This window comes from Pelodiscus sinensis, chromosome 17 (genome assembly GCF_052426305.1).
Source record: "Pelodiscus sinensis isolate ZL-2025 chromosome 17, ASM5242630v1, whole genome shotgun sequence".
Classification (NCBI taxonomy): Eukaryota; Metazoa; Chordata; order Testudines; family Trionychidae; genus Pelodiscus; species Pelodiscus sinensis.
Window position 1 is genome coordinate 32,306,754 of NC_143068.1, and position 17,574 is coordinate 32,324,327.

Sequence of the window (17,574 nt, forward strand, 5' to 3'; positions counted from 1 at the left end):
CTGTTGATTTTTTTCCTCCATGGGTTTTTTGTGTGTGGCAGTAACAAGAAGGGTTTACATCCGACGAGGCTGCAAGATTACATGAAACGAACTTCAGCATGAGATGCAATTCTTGAGGTGGTGTAAAAAAGGTCAGACCAAATGATCTAATGGTTCCTGCTGGTAGGAAAAAAAAATCTATGACCATGAATCTACTTCTAAGAAACAGCAGCTTGAAAGAGAGGAGCACACAAAATCACCAAACATAGCTGTTCAGCTGTTACTTGAGGAGGAAAGGAAGGTTCCAAGTCGGGCACCACTGGTGACCATCAGCCGGACTGGTGCTGATGTAGCTCTTCTGGACTCAGGTTGAGGAGCATTATTGGAGGGGTGGGGAAAGATTTTCTACTTATCAACTTTCTACTTTCAACAACAGCAAAACCAGCCACGGAGGTGAACTTCCACGAGAGCTGTCGTCAGCCCTGGGCTGTATCATGAGAGGTTAATGACGATAAAGCCCAAGCGAATCCTACAAGAACCTTTCAACCCTTACCTGAGCATACTAGCTCGTAGCCAGCCATTCAGCAACTGAAGACGATGAGATGGGCAGGCTCGCGGTGACCGCTTTGTCTAATGCATGAGGGGGCGTTTGAAGGTTAGTCTCAGAAGGGCTAGGGCGATGGACACAAAAGCACAAGCTTTCCCCATTGCAGTGCTTACTGCTCCTCATACGGTGGGGTTTTCAGAAGCGTTCCTGGCTAAGCTCTGAAGGACTGCCACACAGAGCTAGGCCAGCACCAACTGCTAATGAGGATCCAACATGAGGTGCCTGAAGGCTCAGCCCCCTTATCTGATCACAGCACAGGTGCTGCGGTTTACACTAAAAAATTGAGAAAATAAATAGACGTTTTGCTAAAGACACTTGTGGCTTTAAATATTTGGCTGGATTCCCCCATCTTGAACCCTTCTCTTCACCCTAGGGAAGACTGGCTGAAACTTTGAGATTCAGAAATGGGTTTATTTTGTGCCTCCCTTCTGCTGGCCGAGGTGCTCAAATGGGTTCTGCTGAACTAAGGGCATTTTTAAACAAGTGCCAGGCACTGCTAGAGATTTTGGATACAAACATCAGGCTGGAAACAGCAAGATAGCAATCCTGGTGAGAATTCTCACCGCTATGCTTCTAGAAAGCCAGATTCCAAAACACGACGTGGCGCTTTTAGAGAGATGGGTTTGGCAGCTAACTAGAATCATTCACCTGCTTTGGAATGTTTCCCACCATGTTTCCATTTACAGTTTGAAGTCCCAGATACCTGCTGTTATCTTTCTGTTCAGTCTTTCCACCCCTAACTACCTCGATGTGGTCCGTAATGCTGGGAATGTCTACAAGGCGGCGGCACACCCCAAACAATCAGGGGCTTGATTTTTCTTCTTTCCTACCTCTCTGTACTGAGCCTCCACATTTCAACCAATTCCAAACTCAGGATTTCTGAAAATCAGGCACTAGGCAATTAAACAGCCCTCACGGCACTTAACATGGTGTCACTTGCACGGCTGTGAAGTTCCAGTCATCGAATGCCAAATACACCGTATTAAGCTCAGCACACCTTTTGTGCTCTTCAGCGCAGATGCTCCAAGGATTACAAATTGTAATTTGCACAAAGCTGGCAGCCCTCACTGGCAAGCAACTAACACATGGACATGTTAAGTAACCTGACCAATGCACTCCCATCCCAGCAGTGGCAGCCTAACATTCTATGTACAATAGTTGCAGGGTTCTGAACAAAATTGGCTCACATACAGAGATGCAGAAGTGTTTAACAGCCAGAAGTTGACAAGGGGACACCCGGTTTGCTTGGTAGGAAACAAACAGCACTTACTTTACAGACTCAGAAGAAGCCAGACAGCATGAAGATCAGAAATCCATCCATCTCCTCGCCAATAAACGTGGATTATTCCGCTTCACCCTCTATTCCTGCTCCCTTTACACTGCAGAATGGGACTGTTCTCCGCTACGTATTCTGGAGTTTTTCAAACATCTTCATTGTGCTTCTCTCTCAGGCTGCTCCTTTGTTCAGCCTTGGTTTTCGGCTGAGAGACAGAGATGCCTTTGAGCTGAGACACCATGCAGTCTAATACCACAACTCATTTCCTGGCCTGCAAAAGTTCTCTCGTCACCCAACTGTTCTTTCCTGCAAAAGCGGAGCAGTGAGAGAAAGCGAGCAGGTGGAGGGGACCGGTGGAACTAGATGCAACAGCACCTTCTGCTGGCCATGCTTCCATACTTGACCTCATTTCTATATCTCCAACAGGGGCTGCTCAATTTGTTTTGTAGATTAATATAGGGGAAAAGAATAAATTACCTCTTGAGACAGTATTGTTCATCGTGAAGGATCACAAACACAGATAGAGAGATTGCTTTATCCACCACCGATATGCAGCCGTCCCAAGGTGAAAAAGGTTAGGCCAGTATGCCAGGTGGCAATTGAAACTACAGGCAGTCCCCGACTTACGCGGATCCGACTTATGTCGGATCCGCACTTACGAACGGGGCTCTCTCGCCCCGGAGCTCACAGGCAGCGGTCAGCCACCTCGAACTCCGGGGCGAGAAAAGCTGCTTGCGGTGCCCCTGGTCTGCTGGGGACCGTCTCCAGCAGACCAGGGGCACCGGGAGCAAACCCGCAGCCACGGCGGGGTCCCGCGCTTCTGAGGCTTTGCTCTGGCAAAGCCTCAGAAGCGCGGGACCCCGCCGTGGCTGCGGATTTGCTCCCGGTGCCCCTGGTCTGCTGGGGACCGTCTCCAGCAGACCAGGGGCACCGGGAGCAAAGCGGGTCCCGCGCCAGAGCAAAGCCTCAGAGGCGAGGCACCCCGCCGCTGGGGCTTTGCTCCCCGTGTCCCTGGTCTGCTGGGGGGGGGGGGGCGCAGCTAGTGTACCCCCCCCCAGCAGACCAGGCTTTTGTTGTGGACCCTGGGGCAGAGCAGCTGGGGCGCTGCCGGTTGGTCCCTCAGCGCCGCCCTGTGCACTACTGGACCAACCGGGCAGCACCCCAGCTGCTCTGCCCCAGGCATCCTGATTCAGCCGCTGCTGGTCAGTTTCAGCAGCGGCTGAATCAGGACGCCTGGGGCAGAGCAGCTGGGGTGCTGCTGGGTTGGTCCAGTAGCGCCGAGGAGCAGCGCTACTGGAGCAACCCAGCAGCACCCCAGCTGCTCTGCCCCAGGCGTCCCCAAGTCAGCCGCTGCTGAAACTGACCAGCGGCTGACTACAGGAAGCCAGAGGCACAGTTGCTCTGCCCCGGGCTTCCTGGAATCAGCGGCTGATCAGTTTCAGCAGCAGCTGACTTGGGGTTCTTAAGTTGAATCTGTATGTAAGTCAGAACTGGCGGTCAGTTTCAGCAGCGGCTGAATCTGGAGGCCAGTTCCGACTTACATATTCAACTTAAGAACAAACCTACAGACCCTATCTTGTACGTAACCCGGGGACTGCCTCTATTGAGAAAATTGAGGGATTTCAAGTGCAGTTACTGGACAATGGAACAAATATGCCCACCTCAAAACAAAAAAAAAAGTGACAACATGCCCATGAGTGCTGGCAGACAATAAGACTGTGCAAGACTCCTCCTCTCTCCAATACTTTTCTAGTATGGATTGGATCTCCCCGGCTCAGCACCCTCAGGACCTGATGGGTCCCGGATGAGAACATAACAACAGCCATACTGGGTCAGACCAAAGGCCCATCTAGTGGACAAAGCCAGGGGCCCCAAAGGAAGTGAACAGAACAGGGAATCCTCATGTGATCCCTCTCCTATGACCCATTTCCAGACCCACAGAGGCCAGGGACACCATTCCTACCCATCCTGGCTAATAGCCACTGATGGACCTAACCTCCATGAATCTAGCTAGCTCTTATTTAAAGTCCTGGTCTTCACATCCTCTGAGGGATTTTGCTGGATCGGGGAGGTCATATCTGGCTCCCTGCTACCAGCCCCCCCCCCCCCCCAGCCCTGGACCAGCCGTTGGCCTCCTCACTGGCTCCCCCAAGTCCCCACTGCTCCACCAGTCCCGTCCCACAGGGCTCGCCTGTGGCGAGTAGATTACAAGCCGGCACAGCCGAAGCAGCGCAGTCTGCGCATACATAGCGCACAGAACCGCATGGCTGGTGTGGTGGCTCACCCCCGCTTGGCGAGTCCTGCCTATCCCACTTCCCTGCAAAGCTGGGCAGCCCAGCTCCCTGCACAACAGGCAACCCCGCTGCGGCATGCCAGACTCCTAGACATGTAAGGCACCCCCACTGGGTTGTACCTACCAGCCCAGCTGCAGGGAGCTCAGCTACCAGCCTTCCACCAGGTCTCACTGGTCCTGAAACATCTGTGGTCCTGCTGGACTACAAATGTTACCAGACCACGGAGTCCCAGTTAACAGAGGTTCAATCTCAGGCAGAGAGATTGCCAAGTGGAGCTGTAAACCTTATCACAAATTGTCACAAGGAGCACTCCTAGGAGACCATTAACTAACTTGGGAGCTAAATACATTAACCTCTTCACTGCCTGTCTCCCATCTCCCACCTCAAGAGCTTTGAATTAACCCAAAGCAGAGAGAAGGCCCATACTTAGTCACTGAACAAGGATTCTTCTGGTATTGCTGCTGATTAGTTACGGGCTTGGAAGGATACTGATGTGTTCAAGACAGAAAGCCACAGCACCTTGATTTCCACTGTAAACAGAAGTGAGGAAACTTTAGTTCCTGTTCAGGGCCTATTGCAGGATTGAAGGCTTCCCAGGAAAGGGCACTCATGAAAGATCTTTTTCTTCCTGCATCCCTGAAACAGCCGAGTATTTAAAATTTATTTTCTCTCTCGTTTTTGCCCTCACTTCCTTTTCTGTCTCCTTTGCTGCTTTAAGGCACGGGTGACTTCCACAACTTGGTCTGAGGCTGTGAAAGCTGTGGTTTTTTTAATCATCAATGGATTCAATTGTCCTGACCCTGTAGCCCAGGAAGCCCTCTGGTGATTGTCACCCTTGCGGTTGACAGCTCTGTAATCCTTCAAAGGCGTTTGAGAAGTGGCGCTCAAAAGGCAAAAGTAGTCTAAGATAAAAGGGGTCAGACATCTTTTACTTACAAAAAAGTTCTCAAGACACCTGCAAAAATTACAGAATCAGAAAATAAAGGTGCACAGGAAAATACCACAACGACAGGCCACTGCCTGATACAGAATGCCCAACAGGATCAACACCTCTTCTACAGCAAGAGCTGGACACCACCTAGGCAGAACCTCTCTAGGAGATTTTCTGCTGCCTGTCTGTACCCATTGTAGGGTAGGAAAGTCTGCTCCTAGCTCCAGGATTGTATTAGCTCTTTCATGTGTGTGGTGGGCACGCCTGGACCTTGTGTTGTTTTAGGTACTTCTGTGGTGTTTCATGAAAAGAACTTACTTGTTCATGTAGCTATCTAGACTAGGACTCAAAGCAGTCAGAGTGAAAGCAAAAGGCTGCCTGTAGAACTGCTCCTGGCCTGCAGGTATGTAGCTGACCTGTGATGAGCCCCGCTGTTTCGGTGGCTGCCACATTCCCCTAACTCTGGCGCTCAGTGCCGTGAGACGGAATGGTGCAGCATTGCAGGTTGCCACTGTCAGCAGGTAGGCTGACTTCACAGGGAGATGCAAACCGTTTGTACTAAGTCAGGACAGCTGTTCCCCACCCAGCAATACTTTTGCAGTGGATACACACACACAGACGCAACCCACTGAGGCAGAATGGCAGGATGTGGGGCTTCCATGGCTCCTCCCACCAGCTGATCCGTGGACAACCAAGGTATCACGTGGATGGCTAAAGACTCTCTGGATGGAGAGAACTACCACAGTGAAAACCGGGGAAAGGGAACAAAAGCAAAGTGCAGGGGCTTTACAGCAGGCCAGCATAAGCAGCTTGGGCCTTTTGAACACCTTCAGGACTTAGGATGTACTTTGCTCTTTCCTCCCCCCACCATCCGGAAAATCTCAGCTCAGAGAGCTTCTGGTTTTCAGACAACTGCTGCTTTCACCCTAGTTTCAGAGCTGGGTTGGCCAAGACCCAGAGGAGATGGCAACAGTTCATCCAGGCTCCAACACACTGAGTCCCAGCTCAGTCATAATGAGAACTAGTACATCACATCACAGCTTTCCTCGGAGACTAGAACTCAGTCATTTTCTTGTGTGTGTCTGCTTTCTTCTGCTCCTGCTGCAGGCTAGCTTCCTGGGCCCGCAGCTGCCCCAGCTGCCTGTGGGCACCAGCCAGTTTCTCTTCCAGCTGGGCCGTGGCAATGCTGTGCCTGAAAGCAGAAGACAGGGAAGTAAGGCTATCTAGCATGTTAAGAACAAAGGCTCCAGTTTACTGCGAGGAACCCCAGTCTCAGCAGTGGGGTGGATGCAAATGACCCCCTGGGAGCCATGAAGCAGCCAGTATCAAGCAAGTCAGAGAACGGTGATTGTTCCTGCTGGGAGGATGGCCCTGGGCAGCTTAAGAAACCGAAGAGAAAATCCTGCAGGACTCTGGCTCCTTTATACCAACGGTTCTCCTCCTTCAGAGCTCTGGCCCGGGGATCCTTGCCTTCTCAAGGCAGCAAATCAGAGAGCACAATCTGGTCCAAGTTGTGGTTTGGAAGCTTTTGCCTACCGCTTTATTCTAGCCTTCCTACTGCGCCAGTGGTTAGAGTAGCAACAGTGACAAACACCTTAGAATAAGCTCCGCTCCTCTCCCACAGAATCCTAGCTCTGGAAGGAACCTCAGGAGGTCCCTGCATTCCTGGCAGGACTACGTATTATCTAGACTGGGGTAGGGAACCTGTGTCCCGCCAATTTAATCCGGCCCTTGGGGGGGTCCCCACTGCCGTGAAATGCTGCGGGAGGCCCCTGGGGCCACTTAAAAAACTTTCCCCATGCTCCCCTGCAGCGCGACCGGATACTTCCAGTTTCTCTCCTGTTTATGGGAGAGGTGCGCAGAAGAAGCGCCACATGCCGTGTGTCAGCGACGGGGCAGTGAAAAAGAGGCTGCAGCTGCTTCCCAGGTGTGGGGGACCCGGGGAGGGAGGGGATCCGTTCCCAGAGTGGAAGGGAAGGGAAGCCCCTGAGCCCCTTCTCTGCATGGGGCACCCTTTGGGAGGAAAGGGAGGCCACAGCGGGACCCTGGCCCTTCCCTGAATAGGCTGGAGCCCTCTGGCAGACTGGAGCCGTAACAGTTAAGGATGCATGCGGGACTGGGGGAAGTGGGGGGGAAATCCCTTGCAAGAGTGGGAGGGAAGAGAAGCCCCCCCCCACAGTCCCTTCCTGGCATGGGGTGCCTTTAGGGAGGAAGGGGTGGCCACAGGGCAAGCCCCAAAGGCTTTGCTCTGGATGGGATGTCTGCGAGTTGTTGTTTTCAAACCTTTCTAGAACAGCATTTTGAGCACGTCAAGGGGTTTTGTGGCATTCGTGTGTGTGAGCGGGTGCGCTTTTTGTTGGTGTTGTGCTTCTCACGTGTGTGGCCCCTGACTGATCTCTGTGGGTTAGCAGCCCCCAACCCAAAAAAGGTTCCCTGCCCCTGATCTAGGCCATCCCCAAAGTCCCATCCTGAAACCTCTTACTGTGGCTTTTTACGTTACATAACCCGACTCTTCGCCTCCAGCCCGAGCCTAAGCCAACTGGCAGCCTCAAATCATTCTGGAACCCCCAACGTGGATTTCCCCATACCGTCCAACATTGCGTGCCAGGGCTTCCTGGATTCCCCTGATGGTCTTCTGCGTTTGGTCGATCTTCTCCATGGTCTGGAAGAGGCGGACGCTGAGGGCCTTCTTGGTGCTCTTACTGGCGTGGTAGATCTCCTTGTTGTTTCTCTCCACTGGTGCCGCCCCTGCAGCCTGCTCCCCAGAGCCATTCCCCTGAAGTTTCTCATTGAGAAAGTCAAAGACGCTGCGGGGGGGCTTGCGGGTCCCTGCAGAGCGACGGCCAACGTGGTTTGCCTTCACTCGGCGTTTCCTTGATTTAGTAGGATCCAGCTTCTTCTTCTGAAGGATCTCAGCACATTGGTCAAGGGACTTCCCTTTAGGCAGCACTATGGCTTGCACTGGCTCCACGCGGCCCTCGGCGTTCTTCCCCAAACCTAAGGGAGGAAGAAGGGAAGCAGGTGGAAGCCAAATGTTACAACGGAGTCGCTCCATACCCCAAGGATTCTCCTCTCTACCTCTGCACAGATGCCCCATGCACAGCCCCCAGGCTCAGAACCCCACAAAACCATCGGCGGAGGCTTCGTGCTGCTGCTCTTGAAGGCCACCGGAGCAGTGTTGGACTGTACACTCGATGACAAGGTTGACCGCTGAGTGACAGAAGAGGCACCGTACCCCAAACGCACCTGATTCACACTGTTACACACACAAGAATCTCCACCGTACAGGACAGAGACATGCACAGGAGGTGCTGCCAGGGCCGGCCCACAACATTTTGGCACCTGAGGCGGGGAGCTCAAATGATGCCCCCATGCCCCCGCGCTTGGGCCAGCAGCAGACACAATCTTCTACACTCTGAGTCCTAGTGGTGCCCCCCCACAGCCTGGCACCTGAGGCGGCGCCTCAGTTCACCTCATGGTAAGGCCAGCCCTGGGTGCTGCAGCAGAGCCAGACTTGGATTTGCACCGTCACCTCCTTGAGCAGAGCGGATGTTCCCCTTCCAAAGCAGGCGTGGGAACTCCACCAGCAATGGAGGCAAATGTGAGCAGCTGGCTGGCTTCTCAAGGCCACTGGGATCAGCAGAACTTCAGTGCAAGGGGTCTGGAGTCAGCAGCCGGCTCCACAGGATTTGAAGTCTTGCGGGGGAGGGGAGGAGCCCTGAGCCAGACCCATTACCTCATGCTCTACAGGAAAGCTGACTAATTGAGGCTCTGCTCTGACAGTGTTTATCATCTGGCCATTGCGTTGACTGCCCCCTTGACGTATTATGAAACACGAGCGCTGCTACACGCACAGCCCCGACTTTCCCCCAGACATCGACAGTAAGACGTCAGCACCACCACACACGTAATCCTGTATTTAGTACTGAACACATACTGCATTCTGGGCCGGATCCAAGCAATGCTGGTCAGACCCACTGACAGAGGATTGGACAGAGGATTGACTGTCCCCCCCATTTCCCCAGCAACAAGTCCCTTGAGAAGCTGAGAGCCAGAGGCAGGCAATACAGGCAGGCTCTTGTGCCCTTACCTTTTCCAAACTCATATCCCATTTGAGCGAGTAGCTTGGAGCCGATGCCACGAGTATGGGCCTCCCAGCCACCAAACGCGGAACTGCAAGCTGGCGCCCCTTCCCCATTCTCCGAGGGCGCGGAATCGATCACTGCAGCACAAACAGAGATTGGGGAAACAAAGCACCAAGTGAAAACGGGCAGACAGCTGGGAGCAGAGCTGCCAAACCCAGCAGCCTCTCTCTCCACACACACACTCGACTTTGAAGCCTCTTTTTCGGTCCTCTGGAGTCCAGTCAGTTCTGCCCCCTAACTGTTCCCTCTAAGCAGCCACCCTCTAATCCAGTCGCTCAGGAGAGGAGCATGAAGAGTGAGCAGGGTTTTAAATGCTGCGGTCGGTGGGGAGAATCCCATTTACTACCCATTAATTCGGGCAGAATTATCCAGCAGTTTTAGTGGATTCTTCCCATGCTCCTGGAGTCCGGTTAGATTTCATGGCTTCACCAGAACAGAAGTCAGCATGCTGAATGTTCTGTGCCTCCATCACACTTCTAACAGGTTCAGTGGAATGGAGGAGTCTTCTATATGTTCAAGAGAGTCTGTCCATCTGTTCGTTCAAGAACTCCTCCTAAACGGAAAGAGCTAGGACCACCAAACTTGGTATACAACTTCCTCGTATCACAGTTAAAGCAAGGTCAGGGTTTGGTTGTGCCAGGAAGATGGGATGTGCCTGGAATAGGACTGCTTCTCATAACACCACACAGAAAAGAGACAATCACAAGCCGGTGAAAAGGGCTGGCTGACTGTTCCACCCCACTCCACCCTCCGCCTGGGACTGCACCAGCCCCAAGCCTCCTACCCTGCCAGGCACCTTTTGGGGGAGGGAGAATTGGACACTGCCGGCTGTTCCCCTTCATCAGGGAGTGAGTGGGAAGTGTAGTTTGCTGCATTCCTCACTCTGGCTAGGGAGCATGGGGGCAGACGAACCTGGACCTGCCTCAGCTAGGGGACATGAACCCCTTCCCCGGCTAGGCCCACTGGAGCTTCAGTGGCCATGGTGAGGTGCTTCTCACCTGCCCCCGATCTGCTATGGTGAGAGAGGGCTGGGGTTGTCCTCTCTCCCCAGGGCAGCCTGATACTGAACTCCACCTCCCCAGCCCCACTCCAGAGCAATGATTTAAATGAAGCCTGGACATTTTCATCTCATTTTTCAAAAATTCATTCATTCAAAGACCCAAGCAATACTAGGTACATTTTCCATTTACCTATGACTTAGAGATCCCTGCACACTCCCTGCTTGTTTCTAAGATGTGGTTAGGGCACTAACCTAGGAGAGGGGAGATCCAAGGCCCTGCTCTTGGTGTGCCCTTGAGGAAGTCATGGAGGCGGTGTCTACACTGGCAGCTTCTTGCACAAGAACAGCCGGTCTTGCGCAAAAACTTGCCTGCTGTCTACACTGCACGAGCGTTCTTGCGCAAGTAAATTTACAGTAGAGCGTTGGAAAACAGGGCTTCTTCCGGAAGAGTTATTCCTCTCCCCACGAGGAATAAGCCCTTTTGCACAAGAGCTCTTCCACAAGAGGGTAGTGTAGACAGGCAACATGAATTTCTTGTGCAAGAAGCCCCTATGGTTAAAATGGCCATCAGAGCTTTCTTGCACAAGAGAGCATCCACACTGCCATGGATGCTCTTGTGCAAAAGCACACGGCACTGTGGATGTGCTCTTGTGGAAGATTTTTAGCACAAGAACTCTTCTGCAAAAGAGTTCTTGCGCAAGAAGCAGCCAGTGCAGATGTAGCCTTAGGTAATGAAGGCACTTTGTACAGTGGCAACAACAGCACCGCCCTGCCTCCCAGGAAAACTGCATTACAGATTTTGAGGCACTCGGGTATTACAGTGATGGGTGCCATGTAACTATGCAAGACAGACACGTCCTGCCACCCTAGAAGCTTTCTCCAGAACATTTCCCCCTTCATTTTCAAAACTTTTGTTTCAGTACATAATTACGTGGCTCACCCAGAGTCATATAGCAAATCTGCAATGAGAATACAGGGGTTCCTGCTCCTAGGCCCTTTTCATGCTGATATTTTCTCCAATTCCATTAGGGTTAATTGTTTTCTTTTCATTTAAGGTATCTATCTGCTTGTATCCACTTAGTGAAAATCATTAGCATGGAACATCACAGAGATTTTAACTGGAGACCACAGTACACATGATGCTTAGTGTTGTCTCATCTCCTTCTGCAGCAGAACACGAGGTAAAAAGAAATCATCAAATTTCTGCTAAGTTCTGCAATGATTCAAGAATCCTGAATTAAAGAGCAGGTTTTGATCACTTTCTGCCCAGTCTACCTTTAGCATAGCCAGAGTCATCTATGTTGTCTTCCTCAGACTCAGGAGAGGAAGAGTCCTCCTCGCTTCGCAGTGGTGGCATGATGCCATCTCCCTCCACAACAGCCTCCTTCAGCAGCAGTGAGTTAAACTTCACTGTGTAGTAACCACTGTCAATATCTGCAGGAGGAAAAGCAATGGACTGAATGAGCAAATCTCCACAAAATGTACCTAGAGGACCATGTTCATACCGTTTTAGCTAACTGCACTAACTTCAATGGAATGACACCTGGGATGAGTTTGGTTCAAGGAACATGGATTTAATAGTCTCCTCTTGGCTTTTTCTGCTTCATCTATTTTGGGTTTTCTGTTCGAAGGGAGAATGAATCATCACTCACAGCTACCATCAGCTACGGCCACATGGTACAAACAGAGCTAGGGGAACAGTAAATTGTGCACTTCTGTGGACACTCAGGAGAGATTCAAATGCCGTCCAGTTGATTAGCAGAGCGCACATAACTAGGTTTTGTTTCTAACAGTGATGTACATTCACAAATACCTCAGTGCACATACAAAATTATTCCGCACATGGGTGGAAAAGATCCACACGTGGATAGAAAAGATTACAGGGAAGATTAATCATAGTAAACAGCAGTAGGATCATCACTTATCTTCAGTTTCTAATGGGACCAGCAGGTTTTACAGCATCAGAACACATTACTCAGAATTTGCTCTTAAAGGGGCAAGAGAACAGGTTTGGGGAAATATAAGAATTGCTCCCACACAACTGATTTGAGATCAAACACAAAGAACAAATCCAGTCTCTCCACACACAAAGCACCAGTCTAACACATCTCTCAGTGATTGGTGTACAGGTGAAAATCTCTGACTTTGTTTAAACTGGAATTGGATTAAACAAGATTCAGCTATTCCAAGTATCTAAATCTAGTATTTGACAAGATATCAAGGATGACATTTGGGCAAAGCAGAACAGAGGGTAGGAAAATTTAATGGTCTAGTTATTTGTATTAATTCTTTCATGCCTATGTTCTCTATTCCACTACTACTATTTTCTTACAAGTCTCCACAACTTTCCTTATAGAATCCTGTCACCAATTTTCTGCCCCCCCTCCATTACTAAATCCTTCTCTGGTTCCCCTTTTGTAAAGATCATCTGCCCTTCAGGATCTCAAAGCACTTTACAGCTACTAAGGAATTAGGCATGAGCCACTCCCAAAGGCTGTGGCAGAGAACTCAGTTGTCTCAAACCCCTGGGCCAGGCTTTAGCTAGAAACCCAGCCTTTGCTGTTTGGCTTAACGCTTCATTAAAAATGAATATTGAAGTGCTTCTGTTCATCTTTCAATACCCACCCAGAGAAAATGAGACTCACCAGTGATTTTAGCACCGTACCATATTCCATCACTGTGCTTCGCCAAGCAGGCTGAGCCCACTTCAAGGGAGCTGAGATTGGGCTCCTGAAATGGATGAAGCTCATCCACAGATACCACCTGCCCATGGGAAAACCTGCAGGGGAAACAGGGAGAAGTAATCAGATCGGCCTTTGTCTGACGGGGATTCTAGAAAGGAAATTTCCTTCCTTTATGGAAATATGGGCCAATTGTCTGCATTGTCCTCTCCAATAATCATAAATATGCCTTACCACCAGAATTGTTTCAGTTGCATAACTTATTCTTCACTTTGTCTTTAAAAAAAACACCTCTTTTTAACGTTGTGTGTTTTATTAAGCAAATGCCACATCTTACCTCAGAAGAGGCCACATTTCACAGGCCAGTGACAAATCCATTAAAAAATTAAAAGGCATACATCTTTCAGGATGCAATGAACTAGTTATATGCACAGTAAGGATGCTAAAGTGCATTTATTTAGGTAAATGCTGAAAAATTCAGCGGTTATATGTTTACAAGCTAGGGAGGAGGAGACGGCAGGGGCAGCAGTGGGAGGGGGACAGGAAGGAGCTGGTTCTCACAGAGAGCTGGCTTAAGCACCAACTCCTGCCTGTCCCTCCCCCTTCTCCCCCCGTGGTGGGGGGGCCTGCATGTAACCATACACTTCTACACTTTCTCATCCCTAATGCACAGTTTTTATTAAGACGTGTTAGCTTCCCTACAGTAGATTTCATTTTGTCTTATTTAGCCAATATTCATTTACCTACACAATATATGAGAACTAATTCCTGCACTTTTTTCTCTAAGGATTTTCCATTGTCTCCCTGGGTTAGCTGAAGGAATGTACCAAGTGAAATTAATAGGCAGCAGTTTGGGGGGGAAAAAAGGAAATATTTCTTCCCACAACGCAAACTCAACTTGTGGAACTCCTGCCAGAGGATGTCGTGAAGGCCAAAACTATAGCAGGGTTCAACAAAGAAGTAAATAAATTCATGGAGGATGGGACCACCAATGGTTATTAGCCAGGGTGGGCAGGAATGGTGTCCCTAGCCTCTGTTTGCCAGAAGCTAGGAATGAGTAACGGAGAATGGATCCCTTGATCATCTGTTCTGTTCATTCCCTCTGGGGCACCTGGCATTGGCCACTATTGGAAGACAAGATTACGGGGCTAGACGGACCTTGGTCTGATTCAGTATGGCCACTCGTGTACATTCACTGATCTAGCACAGCAAAATGACAACACTTTAAACCAATAAAAAGTTGTTGGACAAAGTTACAGCCAATTTAAGAACCAAGGAAGGTGAGATATTTACAAGTCCAAAGTTACTCCCGCTGGCTGACATTGCTACTAATTGCACTCTTACTACACAACGGAGATAAGCTTTTATTTTTACCGACAATTCTCTTTAAATCTGCATTTGCCATCCAAGAAGAATGGACATGGCTTCAAGGACTTGTGGGTTGGGTAGAGATACAGCACTCTGACTCCTGCACTGCCATCTTCCAAACACTCTGTCCCCACAATCATGGCATTATGGTACTCCAGGGTACCCCAAGGACTGTAGTATGGGGCTTTAACCTTCATCCCACTCACTTCCTCTTCCTCTTCCTCAGACGCTTCCTCCTCGTCACTGTACTTCAATTCATTTCCCCCATCATCCTCTCCATCTTGTTCTGGAGAGGCCATGTCTTTAGTACACAACTGCTTGTCCTCACCACCAAGTTCAGCAATAGCTTCCTTAAAAGCATCATACTCATCATCATTGCAGGACCTGCCAGAATTACTGTCCTGTTTTACGGAACCTGCTGGAGAAATGGAGGGTCCATCGGTGTCTAAATTGGCCAGCAGTTTGCTCTTTTTCACCGACACCAGGCTGGATTCAGTCAGTTCTATCAATTGCTTCAAATCTTCCTGCAATTGGATCAAGTCAGATTGCTGTGATGGATCCAGCCCTGCCCCTAAAGCCAGCTCTACTTGTTGTAACTGGGCTTTATAGGTTTGAATTGCTGCTTCCAGACTCTCTTCATCCATTGTTATTGCAAAGAGCTGTTTCGCTGATTCCTGTCTGGGAACTTGGTAAATACTCAAGTATTTACTGGACAGAAATGTGAAATATGGAGTCTCTGTCCAAACTAGCTGTCAATCTCTGCAGTAGTCTTGTGTTCTTCCCTTTGCTGCAACCAGATGAAAAACACTGCAGGGAACAAATATTATAAAGCTTCATTAGAGAAAGCAGTCACAAGGATAGCCATCCTAATTGAATAGATATCTGTAATGCAAACAGCTACCACCGTATATCATTATACACACATGGCTCGTGTCATGTACATGCAACCTGCCCTGTTGATATCGAACTTGAAAAACTGTTAAGCTTTTAACTTACCTCAGAATTCAACCATGATTAACTAGGGCATGCGAATAACATCAGCCTTACTTTTCTGTCCCTTTAAACTTGCAGTCCCATGACACAACACTACCACTCCCTACCTCCTCTTTAATTATAACTAGTAACAAGTGGGGTCCCCAAGGGTCTGTCCTGGGACCAATCCTATTCAACTTACAGGCAGTCCCCGGGTTACGTACAAGATAGGGACTGTAGGTTTGTTCTTAAGTTGAATTTGTATGTAAGTCGGAACTGGTACATATTGTAGGGGAAACTCTAGCCAAACATTTCTCCAGAGCTCAGTTTTATTCTCCCACACCTCACTTCCCTCAGTCCTTTATTCTCAAGCTGAGGTGTCTGCTGAGAAAAGCCACTCCGCGTCTCCCTGGTCTGCTGGGGGCGGGTGGCGCGCTAGCTTCGCGTCTCCCTGGTCTGCTGGGAGGAAGCAGCTAGTGCGGGGTTGCCTCACCCCGTCTGTAAGTAGGGATCCGATGTAAGTCGGATCCATGTAACCTGGGGACTGCCTGTATTTATAAATGATTTAGAGAAAGGGGTAAACAGTGAGGTGGCAAAATTTGCAGATGATACCAAACTGCTCAGGATAGTTAAGACCAAAGCAGACTGTGAAGAGTTTCAAAAAGATCTCACCAAACTGAGTGATTGGGCAACAAAATGGCAAATTAAATATAATGTTGATAAATGTAAAGTAATGCACATTGGAAAAAATAATCCCAACTACACATACGATATGATGGGAACTAATTTAGCTACAACTACTCAGGAGAGAGATCTTGGGAGTAATTGTGGATAGTTTTCTGAAAACATCCACTCAGTGTACAGCAGCAGACAAAAAAGCAAATAGAATGTTAGGAATCATTAAAAAAGGGTTAGAAAATAAGACAGAAAATATCTTATTGCCTCTATATAAAATCATGGTACGCCCACATCTTGAATACTATATACAGATGTGGTCGCCTCATCTGAAAAAAGATATATTGGCATTGGAAAAGGTAAAGAAAAGGGCAAGAAAAATGATGAGGGGTTTGGAACGGGTCCCATCTGAAGAGAGATTAAAAAGACTGGGACTTTTCAGTTTAGAAAATAGGAAACTAAAGGGGGATATGATAGAGGTCTATAAAATCATGACAGGTGTGGAAAATGTGAACAAGGAAAAGTTATTTACTTGCTCCCCAAATATAAGAACTAAGGGTCACCAAGTGAAATTAATAGGCAGCAGGTTTAAAACAAATAAAAGGACGTTTTTCTTCACTCATTGCACAGTCAAGCTGTGGAACTCCTTGCCAGAGGATGTGGTGAAGACTTAGGACTTTAACAGGGTTGAAAAAAGAGTTAGATAAATTCATGGCGGTTAGGTCCACCAATGGCTATTAGCCAGGATGGGTAGGAATGGTGTCCCCAGCCTCTGTTTGTCTGGAAATAGGTGACAGGGGAGGGATCACATGAGGATTCCCTGTTGTGATCCCTCCCTCTGGGGCACCTGGAATTGGCCACTGTGGGCAGGACACTGGGCTGGATGGACCAGTCTGGTTGTTCTTACATCTTTCTGCTCACGTTGCCTCCCACGCAGGCGGCATTAAACCTGCTGTGAAAGTGGAGGCAAAGACCCCTGGGCTGCGCCCAACCCGCACCTTTCCTCTGCCCCCCCCCCCCCCCGCTCTGCAGGATCCAGGGGCTGCCCCCTTCGCCGCCCCCTGCCTCTCATTCAATGGGGCAGAGGGAAGCTGAAAATCCCTCTCCCTCATCTCTCCCTCATGAGGGGGGGTCAAGAGTCCCCATGGGGGGGGGGGCCCAGCACCTCCCCAGCCATAGCAACCGGGGGGGGGAATAACTCCCAACCGCCTCACGTGATCTAACCCCTCCCCAGCCAAGGCGACCCCTCCCCCTATGTGAGACACAGCAGCTCCCCCAGCGGCGGGGGGAGGGGCTACTCCCCTCCGTCGCCATGGAGACCCCAGGGGAACGGTTACCTCCATTGCCCCCGCCCCCGCGGCCCCTCCCTTACCTCAGGCCGCCCGCTCCCGCTAAGCCAGCGCAGCCGCCATGACTCTCTCCATTGCCATGGCTTCCGCCTCCCGGAACAGGCCACACCATAGACACCACCCGGCTTCCGGCTAGAGTCGACTTCCGGCTCCGTCGCCATCTTGGGCGGGCCAGTCCTCCAGCTCCTCCTCCAATGGTGTTTCCGGCGGGCTGAAGCGAGGACGCCTCCCGCGGCTGAGCGCGCTGAGCATTCTGGGAGCGGTGGTCCAAGAGGCCTTCCCCTTCCGAGTCCCTGG

At 50.1% G+C, this 17,574-nt stretch overlaps 2 protein-coding genes across 4 annotated transcripts in view; both read right to left on the reverse strand.

Moving 5' to 3' along the window:
- LIME1 (Lck interacting transmembrane adaptor 1) overlaps positions 1 to 2,485 on the reverse strand; it is a 42,449-nt gene extending 39,964 nt beyond the window's left edge. For all 3 annotated transcript variants that reach the window (XR_016347059.1, XR_016347058.1, XM_075900970.2), the window contains exon 1: positions 1,857 to 2,485. The gene's annotated coding sequence lies outside the window, so the exon portion shown is untranslated. The remainder of the gene's footprint in view (positions 1 to 1,856) is intronic.
- A 2,579-nt stretch (positions 2,486 to 5,064) lies between these two features.
- On the reverse strand, positions 5,065 to 17,449 carry ZGPAT (zinc finger CCCH-type and G-patch domain containing). Its single transcript, XM_075900950.2, has 7 exons — positions 17,301 to 17,449; positions 14,288 to 15,088; positions 12,878 to 13,011; positions 11,508 to 11,666; positions 9,178 to 9,309; positions 7,676 to 8,084; positions 5,065 to 6,279 (listed from the first exon to the last, which is right to left on the reverse strand). The coding sequence occupies exons 2-7, from the start codon at positions 14,923 to 14,925 to the stop codon at positions 6,141 to 6,143; spliced, it is 1,611 nt and encodes a 536-aa protein (XP_075757065.2). The 5' UTR covers positions 14,926 to 15,088; positions 17,301 to 17,449; the 3' UTR covers positions 5,065 to 6,140.
- Between the last annotated feature and the right edge of the window lie 125 nt (positions 17,450 to 17,574).

Coding starts and splice junctions, on each gene's coding strand:
- ZGPAT (XM_075900950.2), bottom strand. CDS start 14,925: ATGGATGAAGAGAGTCTGGAAGCAGCAATTCAAACCTATAAAGCCCAG. Junction 11,667..12,877: donor GTACGGTGCTAAAATCACTG/GTGAGTCTCATT, acceptor TTCCTCCTGCAG/ATATTGACAGTGGTTACTAC. Junction 6,280..7,675: donor CTGGCACGCAATGTTGGACG/GTATGGGGAAAT, acceptor TTCTGCTTTCAG/GCACAGCATTGCCACGGCCC.